At 41.8% G+C, this 14657-nt stretch overlaps 1 protein-coding gene across 1 annotated transcript in view; it reads right to left on the reverse strand.

The window, feature by feature from the left end:
• Nucleotides 1–14657, reverse strand: part of BCAS1 (brain enriched myelin associated protein 1) — a gene marked incomplete at its 5' end in the record, with an annotated part of 96303 nt that overhangs the window by 20156 nt on the left and 61490 nt on the right. The window contains one exon of the mRNA XM_082857356.1: nt 5757–5798. Within this exon, the coding sequence (XP_082713482.1) occupies nt 5757–5798 (42 nt within the window). The remainder of the gene's footprint in view (nt 1–5756; nt 5799–14657) is intronic.

A 14657-nucleotide genomic window follows, 5' to 3' on the forward strand; every position in this document is an offset into this window, starting at 1 on the left:
CAGAGACTAGAGCCAGATAAGAGGCTGGATTAGTGGTCAAATGTGGTCCTGGGTTTCCGCATCCAGGCCTGACTTAATTTAATTGCATTTCTGAAAAATAAGCTTCAGCCACAAGAGCCCTGGGGTACATCTGAAATGTAGGCAGCCTGGTAGAGTGACCAGCCTGCCTGGGCCTAAATCTTGACCCTACCCCTTCCAGGGGCTCTAATCCAAGTTTCCTACTCCCCATGTCTATGCTTTCATTTCTCATTTCTCGATGGGGATAGTAAGCACATCAGAAAGTTGTTTTGAGAATTAAATCAGGCAACACATGTGAAGTTCTTGGAACCGTGCCTGACATATAATAAGCACTTAATTAACACTAGCGGTTGTTACTTAGGCTATTTGAGAGCCATTTACTCCACGGGCATGAATTATCTGGAATCACCCACCATGCACATGTCCACTATTTAGAGAAGATATCAATAACTATCTCTTACTATGTCAGACATTGTACAAGGTATTTTTAATATATTACCTCAATAAAGAGTTACTGAGTTACTCAAGACAGCTCAGAGTAGGTAACATTATCCCTATTCTATAGATCAAGAATCATAATGAGTGAATGGCTTAGCCAAAGTCACACCACAGGCAAGTAGTCATTTCAATGAGGATGGAGTTGTTTACCAGTAACTGAATATCTAATAGTGACTTAACCAATAACAATATGGAAGAAGAAGGTTGAAAGTAGGAAGTTATGGGGTTGGTTCGGCGGCTCCACAGTGTTTCTATAACCTGCCTTTGGCTCTGCCATCCTTGTCATGCTGAATTTTCATCCTTTTATCTGCTGCCTCCTGGATATAAAGTAGTTGCCACAGTTCCATGCATCACATCCTCAATCCAATGCCCTAAGAAGGAAGGACAGTCACAGCAAAAGAGTGGCTTCAAATGAACTTCTGTATTTTGATCCTCTACTCAGGGTACATTTCATTGACCAAAAGTAGGTCACATCCTTACCCCTTGACTAATTATTGGTGAAGAAAATGGGATTGTTGGTTTAGACAAATCACAGTGAAATACTTTGGGGTTGCCAACCTTACCTAAGATCAAGAGAAAGAGGGTGGAGGAATGGGAAATGGCCCATAGGTAGGTAACGAACAGAGTCTGACTCACTGACTCTGGGTTCAGATTTATTTGCGATTGAAGCAGCAAGTTCATTTTTTGTGTGGAGAGCCTGGTGGGCCATTTACTCATATGATAAAATGATTGTATGGGAATAACTTTGCACATCAACTTTACTTGAGTGCCAATGGTTTTCTTACTGGACCTTTCCAAATGTCAAGGGGTGTCAACTTATAAATCCTAGCCCAGAGTCCATTCTTCAAAACACAACTATTTCTGTAGGAAGAAAAAAAGGGACTTCTAGGGACTCTCATTAGCTTTGAAGTCAGGCCAAGAAGTTGGCTTTCAGCAGCCAAGAAAAAAAAAAAATCCACTGACATCCAGTGTGGAAATCTAGAAGGATTCGAGCTAAGTGAGGATCTGATTTGCATATACAGACATAAGAATTTGATTTTTATTTGGATAGCTTTCTGATTCCTTTCCAGGCCAGAGCTTTGGAAAAAGTTGTTCCTTATTCAGAATACATGACTGCATCTGCACACTTTAACTTTGGGTACAGTGGACAAGGTGAAAATCAGATTTGTGCTACATTTTAGAATTAAGTCTCCCTTGCTTGATTTCAGTAGGGGATATTGTATGTTGCATGTAGATGGCTAGTACAATTAACACGGACAATACACATTTCAGCAAAAGGTTTCACTTTTTGCCCCTAGTAATATACCATATTTACTCTTAAAATTTGGTTTACACAGTTTTTACTAGAGCTGTGAGTTTCAGAAACTGATTTATAGCAAAATGGATTTCCTCCACTTAAACTTCACCCATGACATAATAATATTGATATTAAATTTTTAAATTATAGAATCTTATTTGGATTTGTTCTGATTTGATTTATAACATGATTATTTAATTGCAAAGACACTGTAGAGATTTTATTTTTATACCCAGTAACTCTTTCACATTCTTCCTCATTCTTAGCCCCCTAGGTTTTCTTTGGGAGGACAATCCTCCCTAACTTTAATACTATGTAATACGGATGAAGCTGGTTGAGCAGGTCTAAGCCAATTAACATGGTCTAGCTCCTTGGTCATATGAGTTCAGGGATGGGAATATGTGGCAGAAAGTAGAATTTTCCCAATTATTCATTCTGCCTTCCTATAAAAGAATTACACATGCATGCCCACTGCTGTGTGACTTGCTTTGGAGAATGGAATGTGAGTGGACATGATATAAACCTCGACTGAGTGAAAGTTTTAAGAGCTATTCCATGGCTCAGCCATGGCACTATTTTCTCTCTGCCATTCCAGCTGCACCTCCTTGTTGAAGGGGCTGCTTTTTCCATCTAGATTTCAGTAGGAAGAGGCCATAAGGATCACCCACAAGCCAACTTACAGCTGATATGCAGCATGAGTGAGGAAAAAAAAAAAAAAAAAGAATCTGTGCTGTTGAAAACCACTGGAATTTGGGGCTTGGTTGTTATTGCAACACAACCTGGCAGATGCTGACTAACAGAGCATGGGAACCCGTTTAAGTCAATGAACAGGAACAAATTCCAGGACGTGCAGGGTTGCTGCTGGACCAGTTTCTCCTTTACTCTGCACTGGCTGACGTGATGTTGGAAGGCAGAGGACGTAGCCAGGCCAAGAAGGCTGAGCCAAGGGAGAGCATGAGAGCCAATAAATTCCACTTTCTTTTTAATCCAGGTAGAGATGGGTTTTCTTTCACTTGCAACTGAGAAGTTCATCACTAAGAAAGAGAAATACCTGTTTCCCTGATCTAATAGGTCACTGGGAAGGAAAGCTCCCACCCCCGCCCCCAGCCCCCCACCATTAATTAGAACATTACCTCAATTAACCAGTGGTCAAAACATTTTCAGGTTACAACAAAAGAATTCAATATTTTCCATAGTCAGGATAAACAGATTTTTTTTCCTGTTAGGACCAAAGGCTCATTCTAGGAAAAGCGTTAAAACTTCCAGGGGCTTTAAGCACCTTATTTTTCTTTTCATTAAACATTTTGAAAAATGTTGACATCAGCCTGCTCTTTACTTTGCACTGGGTGATAGATCAGTTTTGGAAATTCTCGGTAGAGAAACTTTAAAAACTAAACTCAATCACATTTCAGCCAGAAGAAGTTGAGACTGTTTCAGGACTCTTGTAATATGGTTAATGACACCTAATTGTCCTGTTCTGAAGGATTAGAGTATTATCCATTGTTTGGATTAACACCATCTCTCTTACTTGGGAAAAGGAAATTAAACTAGTTGTTTTACACATACCTTGACTCCACGTGGACACTGAGTCAGCTGTGAGGTGTGTAATTTCATGAGGAAATATAATCCCTGATTACTGGGAAGCACTCACTTCCTGTTGTTACAACTCCTATGCATTGACATGCCCGCAGGGGGAGGCAAACTCTTCCTGCAAAGGGCCTTGCAATTACTCAGCTCTGCCCTTGTAGCATGAAAGCTGCCATAGACTGTGTAAAGGAAGGAGGGTGTCTGTGTTCTAATAAAACTTTATTCATAAACACTGAAATTTGAATTTTGTATAATTTTCACGCATCACAAAATATTATTCTTCTTTTGATTTTTCTTCAACCATTCAAAATGTAAGAACCATTCTTAGCTCATGGGCCATACAAACACAGGTGATGGGCTATATTTGGCCCATTAATGGTAGTTTGCCAACCCTGAATTACTGAGTTCTTCCTGTGTTTCCGGCACTGAAATACGCATACTACCTGCATTACTCATTTAATTCTCACAAGAATCCTAAGGGGTAGGTAATATTATTACGGCTATTTAAGAGATGAGTAAACTGAGGTCCAAGAGGCAGCACAGCCTGGGGATGATGGGGCCAAGATCACAACATTTTAGCCTCGCTCTTTCCAACTAACAGGAGATGAAATGTGAAAGCTTAGAAATAGAAACATCATTTGTAGGACTAAGCAATTTAAAGCGATCTTTAAATGCTTCTTTATTTTCTTGACAAAAATATTGGGTTGGCCAAAAAGTTCGTTTGGGCTTTTCCATAAGATATTACAGAAAAACCTGAATGTACTTTTTGGCCATCCCAATATTTTGCTTTCATTTGTATCTCTATCTGATTTTGTGTTATCTTTCAGTATCAATCATTTAACTAATTCATGTTATTTTTCTGTTTCAAATTTGAAAATAAAACACATTCTGTTTGCCTGCTGGAGATCAACTCTGCATTTTCACGTGCGAGCTGCAAGAGACACGAGGTTCCTCGGATAGGCAACTACACACGAATATCCAAAAAGAAGTTTCTCTTCAGAAAACCTGGAACTTCGAAGCTAACAACTGCCCTGGATTTAACCTGCAGCTTTTAAATTTAAAGTTCATGGGAAGAGGTCCCTCTTGTAGGCTGCTGAAACAGAGACCTAGGCTTGCTAGAAAATAGCCAGCAAACTCATGAGAATTTGAATTACCAGAGACCTGAGCTTTGTGAGCTACTAAATTTGGCTACAAAAAGAAACGGGGGGGGGGGGGGGGAGAAGAAGAAGGAGGGGGAGACAGGAGGGGGAGGGGGAGGGAGAGGAAGGGGAAGAAGGGGAAGAAGAAGGTGGGGGGGCAGAGAAAGAAGGGAGAGATGGAGAGAAGGAAAGAGAAATAACAACAGTAACAACAACAACAGAGCAGATTCCGAAGGGTTTTCTCCCAACAAGAATTACGACATAGCCATTCTAATTTTTATTCCACATCACAGACATCCTTTCTGGAACATATTGGATTTTCAACTTCTGCTCAGTTCCAGCAATTAAATAAAGGTGAAAACACAAGTCCCATCCATGGCAAGCAAACAAGAGACACCTCGGAAGAGCCAAACATATTTTGCCTTGGTGAAATGATAACAAACAGTTTCTATCTTAAGGGGCTGTGAACTTCGCCCACTTAGAACATTTTCCAAAGACTGTACTTCTTTCAGAGCAGAAAGCTGCTGTTTTGGGTCTGAAACTCATAAGGCCAATGTATTCATCTCCCTGGAAGATGTTTTGGAAAGATACATTTTTGTGGTGTCTCACAGGGAGCCATCTCCTTCAGACATGAACGCAACGTCTTGAAAGTTTTGACCATCATTCTCGGAAATTAAAGGCCAAAAAGAGAGTGAGGCTCAACCTATGTCTGTCAAGTGTAGACACACACAGTTGGCTCTCCTGCCCGAGACCAAGAGTCTCACAGCAACTATTGCAGCAATCTGCCATCATATCTGATGCAACTACCTGTCCTGGGTACCACCCACTGTTAGTGGAGAATCTAGGTTGCCATGGAAATAAAGGCGCAAGAGCGATCGAAGTAAGATGAAGCAGAGGGTGCAGCATCATTGTCCCTTAAGGAAGCGGCAAGATGTTCTTATGTTTAGTAGACTCTTTCAGCCCCTTAAGGGTAACAAATGCTAAAAATGTGTGCTCTGATTTTGCATTTTATTTGCATTGGTTCAATGGGCTTTACAAATATTTATCCAAAGTTGTTCCCCCATGGTCCCTACTTACGTGAAAGGCAGAAAGAGTCTACAGCGGATGAATAACACTTGGAACATGCAAGAACCCAGGACCCCAGAGCTGACACCCCCAGTGGTCCATCATGCCGGAGATGAGTATGGAATGATTCTGTCATTTAATGCGTAACTTACATTCTCCTCTGCACCTGTGGGAACTGAATCCTCTTTAACTGACTAAAGGGAAGATAAAAACAAAAGTAAGAGTCAGACTGTTACCAAAACCAGGGCTAACAGCTCTCGGGTGCCATTCTTGGACATAGCTTATGCTACCTTGTTCCAAGAAGAAACTCAAGGAGCTTTACACAAATGTAAACAGTGTAAATTAAGTTATGTATTTTAAAATGTAACAAAGGAAAAATAAACATACAGATGCAGGCAGAATACAAATGGAGTAAGGAGAAGGGATGCGACAGAAAACACAAACTACAGTCTTGGCTGTGGGCAAGGAACACGTTTGCCTTGACAGTTTCTGGTAGCTGATGAAAAGAGGGATCTATGATTGGTCACACGATACAGTCATTGTTAGGCAAGATACATGAGCTTCTCAGGAAAATTCTGGTAACGTGTCCAGAGACATACATCCCATGGTCCTCAGAGAGCAAGCAGTACTCAGCCTTACCCTGGCAGTCGGGCAGTGGCCAGCATCCGAAGCTCCATCTTACATCAGCGTTCAACGTAGGCCAAGGTCACCATGCCAAAGTACAATCTGGTTAAAATACTTCTATGAAGGGCCAGAGGGCTGGGGTCCAACACACCCAGCTTCAAACCCTGTTAATCCCTGCAGTAATTCTGGCATCTACAGTCCTGCCCCAAATAGGAGTGGAGTTATCCAAATCCTATCAAAGGTCAATGTCACAATCATTATATCAGTTTGCCAAGCTCCAACTTGGGAGGTCATCTTTGCATATTTTTTGCAGTTGTTCTGAAGGATTTTTAGGTGGGTGGGTGGTGGTGTTTACAGACCACTTTGAGACTCACTTGACAGAGCTGGTCTCTCTTCTCAGAAAAGTAAACATGAACAAAATATTTTGCAAATAATTTCAGGGTGTTCATAGACCCTTGTCTTTCTTTTGGATTCCAGGGTAAGAACTCTTATCTATGTTGATTTTGTTCCAAGTCCTGCCTTTATTTTTGCTTTAAAAACATGCAGTGGGAGAGGAAGAAGGGACCTGACATTTGCAAATATATCTTCTTCATGTGGTGCTCTGCATACACCATGTCACTTAAAGTAGCCCCAAGCGGTCAGCATGGTGACCTTCACTTACACGACAAGAGACGGAAGTACAGAGAGGTAAAGTCACTTGTTCAGGATGGTACAACTAGAAAGTGGTGAGGGCTTCCCTGGTGGCGCAGTGGTTGAGAGTCCGCCTGCCGATGCAGGGGACACGGGTTCGTGCCCCGGTCTGGGAAGATCCCACATGCCGCAGAGCGGCTGGGCCCGTGAGCCATGGCCCGTGAGCCATGGCCGCTGAGCCTGCGCGTCCGGAGCCTGTGCTCCGCAACGGGAGAGGCCACAACAGTGAGACGCCCGCGTACCGCAAAAAAAAAAGTGGTGAAAATGGTTCCAAAAGCCAGGTTTTCCCCCTGCCGTGATAAGTTGAAGGATCAGAATCACTTTGTGTGGGGCTTCCCTGGTGGCGCAGTGATAAAGAATCCGCCTGCCAATGCAGGTGACATGGGTTTGAGACCTGGTCCGGGAAGATCCCACATGCCACGGAGCAAATAAGCCCGTGCGCCACAACTACTGAGCCCATGTGCCACAATTACTGAAGCCTCTGCACCTAGAGCCCATGCTCTGCAACAAGAGAAGCCACCACAATGAGAAGCCCGTGCACGGCAGCGAAGAGTAGCCCCCGCTTGCCCAACTAGAGAAAGCCTGCACGCAGCAACGAAGACCCAATGCAGCCAAAAATTAAAATAAATAAAATACATAAATTTATTTTAAAAAAAAAAGAATCACTGTGTGTGTGTGTGTGTGTGTGTGTGTGTGTGTGACTGTGTGGGCTTCTTTCTCCTCTACCAGACTTGCTCTCTCGCTAGATGAGATCTTCAGCTTGGACCATTTATTTTTCCTTATCTTCTCATACTGAAGCTTACCTGCGCACAAAATATGTCCCTAAAATGGACTGTGGGTTTTCTGGAAGCTTCTGATTGTCAGAAAATTATAGCACATTCAGAAGGAATTGCAAGCAGTGTAGCTTTCTTGGAACTACACCCCTTCTCCCGAGACCACCTGGATGCTATTTAATCCCATGAAAAGGCAAGAGTTAAATGATATTTTAAAAGCCAGGCGTCCTTAAACCTGACCCACAAAAGTTTCAAGAGTCAATATACTGTCTACGTTAGGCTGAGAAAACCCGCCCACTATGTAAGAACGGCACTTTTAGGTTTTCAAGGCCTCTTTCCTGTCCCAGTTGGTTGTAAGGAGACTAGTTTGTGCTTTGGTTTCCTGTGTCTGGCAAGTTCTTGGCTGTTGACTGCTCACTGTTTTCTAGAGGAAACTGAGAACTGGGTGTAGGCGATGGTGCGGCGTGGAAGGAGCTATTCTCAACAGCGATGTTTCCATCATCTTTGTTACGGCTTCAGACATCCAGATCCTTCTGATGTTTTAAAGTTGGCATTATAAGTACCGTCTGTTTCAAAAGCAATGACTATTTCCCACTTCAAAGTTCTACTACCCAGCAAAACACTCCTTATTTTGGGAATTAGCCCAGTGGGACATTTCTCAAAAGTCAGTAATTTGCATACCATTTTCACGATTCTTGACCTGCCCGTGTACCATCTGTATTTACGTGATATTTGTCTTTGACTATCTTTTTACTTAAACAAATATATTTTAAAAGAAAGCATCTTATCATTATCATGAATGTAATATCAACATCCTCCCTGTAACCAAAAGTATGTATCAAAACTACTGCAATGAATAAAACAAAAATGCTCATTAAATTCTAATTATTTTTAAGTTTTTGTTAAAAAGAGAGACCAGCAAGTGTTATTAGCACAGTAAAAAGTGCCTATTAATATCATGAAGAGATTTTATAATTAAGGTCACCAAAGGAAACGGAGTAGAATGGCGAGAAGATAACTTTGCATTACCTGACTGATGAAATGTTTAGGGCTGTCTTCAAGAACCACTCAAAATCATTTTGCACATTTTTGTACATTTGCACACTGGCCTAAGGGCACAGCCTTCATGTTGGGGTGGCTGAAATCCAGTTAAAAGAAGGACCCAAAATTGGATAATGAGACGCCAGGTTCTTGTTTCCCTTTTGTGTTCGGCACATGTAAGGAAAACCTGCTCAGAACCCAAGTCTAGAGCATCTTGGGCTATGGAGTCAGGTTCAAATTCACTGTTTTAGCTGTGCAACCTTGGGCCAGTCAACCACAGCTCTCTGAGCCTCAGTTCACTTACTCAAAAGTGGGCTATTGGACTGTTACCAATCAGAGAGTTTTCTAAGGAATAGATACAATAAAGCCTGTGACGGGAAAGTCATGCCTGAGGAGAGCTGAGACTCACCTACATCTGGTGGCTGGGGTCAGGCCACACAGCTCCTCCCCGTACGTATGTGAAGACCTCCCTTTCCAAGGGCATTAGAGACTCTGGAAGGTGTGTGTATGGTGGGAGGGACAACTTAAGCCATGTTTGCAATGAGGGGTCAGTTGTCTACAGTCTTTTCTAGAAGTCAGAAGGCATGGGAGGAGAAGAAATAAAGACTTTAAGAAAAGGACATCAGAAAGAGAATTCACCGATGGAAGTTAGGACTCCAGGCAAGCCAGCTACCTGCAGGAGGAGTTCTGGGTAGGATGCTGGTGGCTGGTAGACCAACTCAGACCAGCTCAGCTACCCTCGAGTTGGGCGTCCACTGGGGAGAAAAGGGCTGCGTGGATGCCGAGGGTGGGTCTTGTTAAATGGCGTCACTCTGTGTCCCGAGCCAGAGCTGAGCACCACACAGAAAGAGAGTTTTCTCCTACTGCTTTGCAAGTGGCAGGGGAACTATGGCAGGCTCGTGAGGACATCAGTGAGGCGTCGGATAAGTTGGTGTGGACCTTCTCCTTGGTGGCTCTGGTGACAGTGGTGTGGTTTGGGAGTGATCACCCAGTAGAGACATATGGGGGCCTGGACTGATTGGTGATCACATTCCTTAGATTCCTAGAACTGTGTGAATGGGATGAGGAGGGGTGTGGATTGACGTGCTTCAGGTGATGAAAACTGCTGACGTTAATCTCATATGTGTAAAGCACTTAGCACAGTGCCCGCACATAGGATGTGTTCAATTAGTGGAAACGATTTTTGTGAATGCTGAGGAAAAGTGGCATAAATTAGGCCTACGTGACCTATTTAAGACTTTTCTTAGGGAACCCTCCTACATTGTTGATGGGAATGTAAATTGGTGCAGCCACTATGGAAAACAGTATGGAGGTTCCTCACAGAACTAAAAATAGAGTTGCCATACGATCCAGCAATCCTACTCCTGGGCATATATGTGGACAAAGCTACAATTCAAAAAGATACCTGCACTGCTATGTTCATAGCAGCACTATTCACAATAGCCAAGATATGGAAACAGCCTAAATGCCCATCGACAGATGAATGGATAAAGAAGATGTGGTACATATATGTATGCAACGGAATACTACTCAGCCATAAAAAAGAATGAAATAATGCCATTTGCAGCAACATGGATGGACCCTGAAATGATCATACTAAATGAAGTAAGTCAGAAAGAGAAAGACAAATACCATACATCACTCTTCTGTGGAGTCTAAAATATGACAGAAATGAACTTATCAACAAAACAGATAGACTCACAGACATAGAGAACAGACTTGTGGTTGCCAAGGGGGAAAGGGAGTGGGGGAGGGATGGATTGGGAATTTGGAATTAGCAGATGCAAACTATTATATAGAGAATGCATAAACAACAAAGTCCTACTGTATAGCACAGGGAAATATATTTAATATCCTGTGATAAACCATAATGGAAAAGAATATGATAAAGAATGTGTATATATGTATAACTGAATCACTTTGCTGTACAGCAGAAATTAACATTGGAAATCAACTATACTTCAATAAAATATATTAAAAAAAACTTTTCTTGACTAATTCCATGTTGCTTTCAAAATTTCCTTATATCTATCTCAGATATACGTTTGCTCCTGAATCCCTTAGGAGCAGACATTTTTAACGTTGCTCTTAGGTTATACTGGGTTCCAGCATTGGAATGGGGTACAGGATGGTGTGGGTCTCAGTTAAAATCGTGATGATCTGCTCCCTACAGGATAAGTGGCACATTGACCTTCGTACAACAAAAATCCCAGGACATCCTAACTTCAGCCCATTGTGCCAGTATTTTGAGATCCTTATTGTTTATATTTTGTTATATTGTTTATATTTTGGATTGCATTAATGAGCCCACCCAGCCTGTAAACTTGACAAATGCCCTTCACAGTTTATTGACCAAGTTACAAATAAAAACTCTGAATAAACAGGCCTGAGGCCAGATTCCAGAGGCCATCCCAAAGACAGCTTCTTGCATGTGGTTTTGATCCTCTAATAAATATCCTTTGTTGGCTTGCATCTACCCATCTTGTGAACATGCCTTAGATGCGACACTACAGAACTGAAGAAAAGCAGTAATACTATCAAAGATAATAACAATGATAACAACCCACATTATTGGGCTCTGCGTTAGGCAGCAGGTTAAGTTTTTACGTTAGTATTCCACGTCAGTCTTCAAAATGGAAGCAGATCTCCCCTAATTTCTAGGCCTCTGCTCCAATACCTATTACATTTTGCTCTTATTCTAAAACAATACCTCCCTTTGACGTTTGAGGTGTGTCTCTAATTCTCCTTCAAAGCTGACATCCTGGATCTCACATTTAATGTGTATCTGTAACCACGATGGTTTCCACGTTCAAGACACAACTACAGACAAAGACATCGGACAACTTCTTCCTTTTCTCCCCATCTTTTCCACACAGCAGAAAGCCTGTGAGCTGAGGACCCAGCAGAACCAGATTCCAATTCATCATTTCCACTGCCAGCGAGTACGCCGTGATGGGTGATCTCTAAGGAGGAGGAGAGAAGACTAACTCTTCCACACTGGGAATATGTTTGGGAAAGGAATTTCAGAGACGGGAAGGAAAATCGGACGGCACAGCAACTCACTTCAAAGCGAATGAGAGAGAATGATTGTAAAGTGCAAGGTCGATTTCTGCAGACCAGAGGCATTTATTAGGTTCTCAAGTCCTTCAGCCAGAGGAGCATGATAAGGTGTGGGGCTGGTCAGGAAACACACAGAGCATGGGATTCTCATTCGAATCTCAAAACCAGGAACACTTCAATCTTTTTCAATAAACTGGACATCTGGCTGTTATCTGGCGAAGTCTAAAAATTGTCCAATCTCATTAGCAGCAACAACAAAAATCCAGTTTGAAATCTAAAGGATCTTGTCTGGACATTTATATTGCCAAGAATAAGGATCTAAATAGCATATGTACTTATCATATAAACGTGATTAACGAGCTCCTCTCCTTTAAACAGCACATTTCAATTCTTAAAGGAATGTTTCTTTAAAATGCTGTCACATGGTAGCACTTAAGCCAGAAGACACCCTGTTGCTACCAAGTCTTCCAGAAGCACCATTTGGATCACGTGACGGCTGTTCTGAGTTCACTGATTTCACGGTGGACCTAAGACTTTTTCTATCAAGGCTGGATACTTCATCCCATCTTTCAAGTGCTTCCATAATTGTCCAGCCCTGTGCCGGGCTTTCTAAACCAGGATCCCCATGGATTCTGGGATCACACACAAGATTCTGTATTTGAAACAAATAACCCAGATGAGTCAAAGGAATTTTTAAGTTCTCTTAGTCTGTTTTGACCTACACTGACTGCTCCCTTGTCTGAACAGCCGCAGCGTTTTTAAGCTGTATTCCACGGATTAACACTGGATTCCACACTTGACTGTTTTGTAATTCACTCACTGAATGCCACTCACTTTGCATTCACTTTCCAACTCAGTTCTTCCCCACATCATGAAAGGTAGGTACCACCTCCTACTTTCAGAGCTGAGGAAAGTAAGGCTTGGAGGGTTTAGGTCTCTGCTCACATTCAGACAGCCAGCAACCCTCAGAGCCGAGATTTGACCATGTGTCTCTTTGGCTTCAGAACTCACATTATTTCTCTACTTCATCATTTGTCTCTCCCAAAGGAAATCAGGAAAAAGGCTGTTTTGAAGGTGCTCCAAATGTATCATTTACTAATTGTGTGCAGGCACATACACATACACACGCACGCGTGCATGCATGCGTGTATATCCTATTCCTCCAAATGGATTTCAAGGTTTTGATGGTAGTAAATATGTCTTAGACTTGTTTTGTACCTCGGGTGCTATTGGCACTTGAAGCCCCACGTGGCTTTTCAGATCATAACCAGCAATGTCATACTTGAAGAAATGAGGGTAACACCGTTCACTGAGCCCTTAGTATGTCTCAGATGCTCTCCATGTAAATGATTGGATTCTCATAACAACACTGTGAGATAAACACAGTGCCTATTTTACAGATGAGAAAATAAAGGCTCTGAGTGATCAAGTAATTTGCCCAAGGTTACATAGTCCCACCTTTCTGATTCTGACTGTTACGCAAACTCGCCGTCCCCAAGATTTTTTAAGATAATCTACTCCAATCGTTTTACTCAACAGAGGAGGAAAAAGAAACCCAAACAGAGTAAATAACTTTTGTGAGGTCACAGAGCAAATGGTATTCCAGTTAACCCTGAACAATCAAGGGTGCAGTTAGGCCATATAACTGGATTTAAACATTTTCTGGCAAGCACAACATAATTTGAAATTAATTTTCTCAAAGGTTATTTTTGTTTATAATAAGAACTACTTTAGCAATCAAGACTATAAATCAAAATAATGCATAGTTTCATACTGACAGCCTGTTAGGGGAAAAATTCATTTCTGATGTTCATAATTGCAAACTTCAAAATGTGTTTGTTTAAAAGCTTTTCAATTAAAAGAGAAGAAAGCGAGCTTAGGGTTAGTTAGTGGAAATATCAGCATTTTCTGGTGTTTCCCTTTGTTTGTTTTTCAAAATTTTTACAAGAATGGTTTTATAGCCAAAGCTTATTCTAATTTAAAGAAAAGAAAACAAAGACTTTCATTTTGTTTCCTACTAGAAATAAGTTCCTTCATGAGAATGTAAGCTACCAGAGGACAGCAATCTGCTCACTGATATTTTTTCAATGCCTAAAACGTAGCACACACACACCCCCCAAAAAAATTAGCACAAAGAAAGTGATTAAAACCACTGCTGAATGAGTGACTCTCCCCTTTTTCACTTCCATATAATCTATTCTTTCAGATTGGGTGAAAGAAGGAAAGACAAGATTTACAGGAGACTTGGTTTTTAGTTTCTCTTAACCTCACTGTTTTTATGATCTACTAAAGAAATAAAAGTCAGATAATGGTGAAAAACCAGTGAGACTGAAATAAATGAATAGATGAATGCCCAGTGGTCCTGACTTTTATTTTCAATGGAAAGAGCCGGAATTTCAGAGAGGAACCAACACATCCCTTATAGATGCCAAAGATAAGGAAAGATAAAGCATGTGAAGTTTAGAAGCCCCCCCAGACTGGATGGCACAGAAAGATGCAGAAGTGGACATGTTAGTGTCCCAGCCCTCTGAGCATAAATGACGGAAGGAGGACGGACCACTCATCAGACGCTGTTGTGTGAACCGCGGTGGTGGTGATGGTGGCGGGGAGGCGTTTACTGGCCTTTTAAAATTTAATCCTCGCTCATTTCCATGGCATGGGTACTATTATCACTTGCATTTCACAAATGAGGAAAATGAGGCTCATGGAGGTGGACTGGGACTCAGAGTGGGATCTGACTCTAAGCTTTTAACCCTGCATCAGTGTTCCTCCAACTTCAGTCGTTTGCTGACCTCCAGTATAGTTCTGCCACGTTGTACGCACCATCTGTGGCAGCCGTGGCCGTGTGCTGGTCAGATTTCCCTG

The sequence above is a fragment of the Leucopleurus acutus genome, assembly GCF_964270905.1.
Source record: "Leucopleurus acutus genome assembly, chromosome: 16".
NCBI lineage: Eukaryota > Metazoa > Chordata > Mammalia > Artiodactyla > Delphinidae > Leucopleurus > Leucopleurus acutus.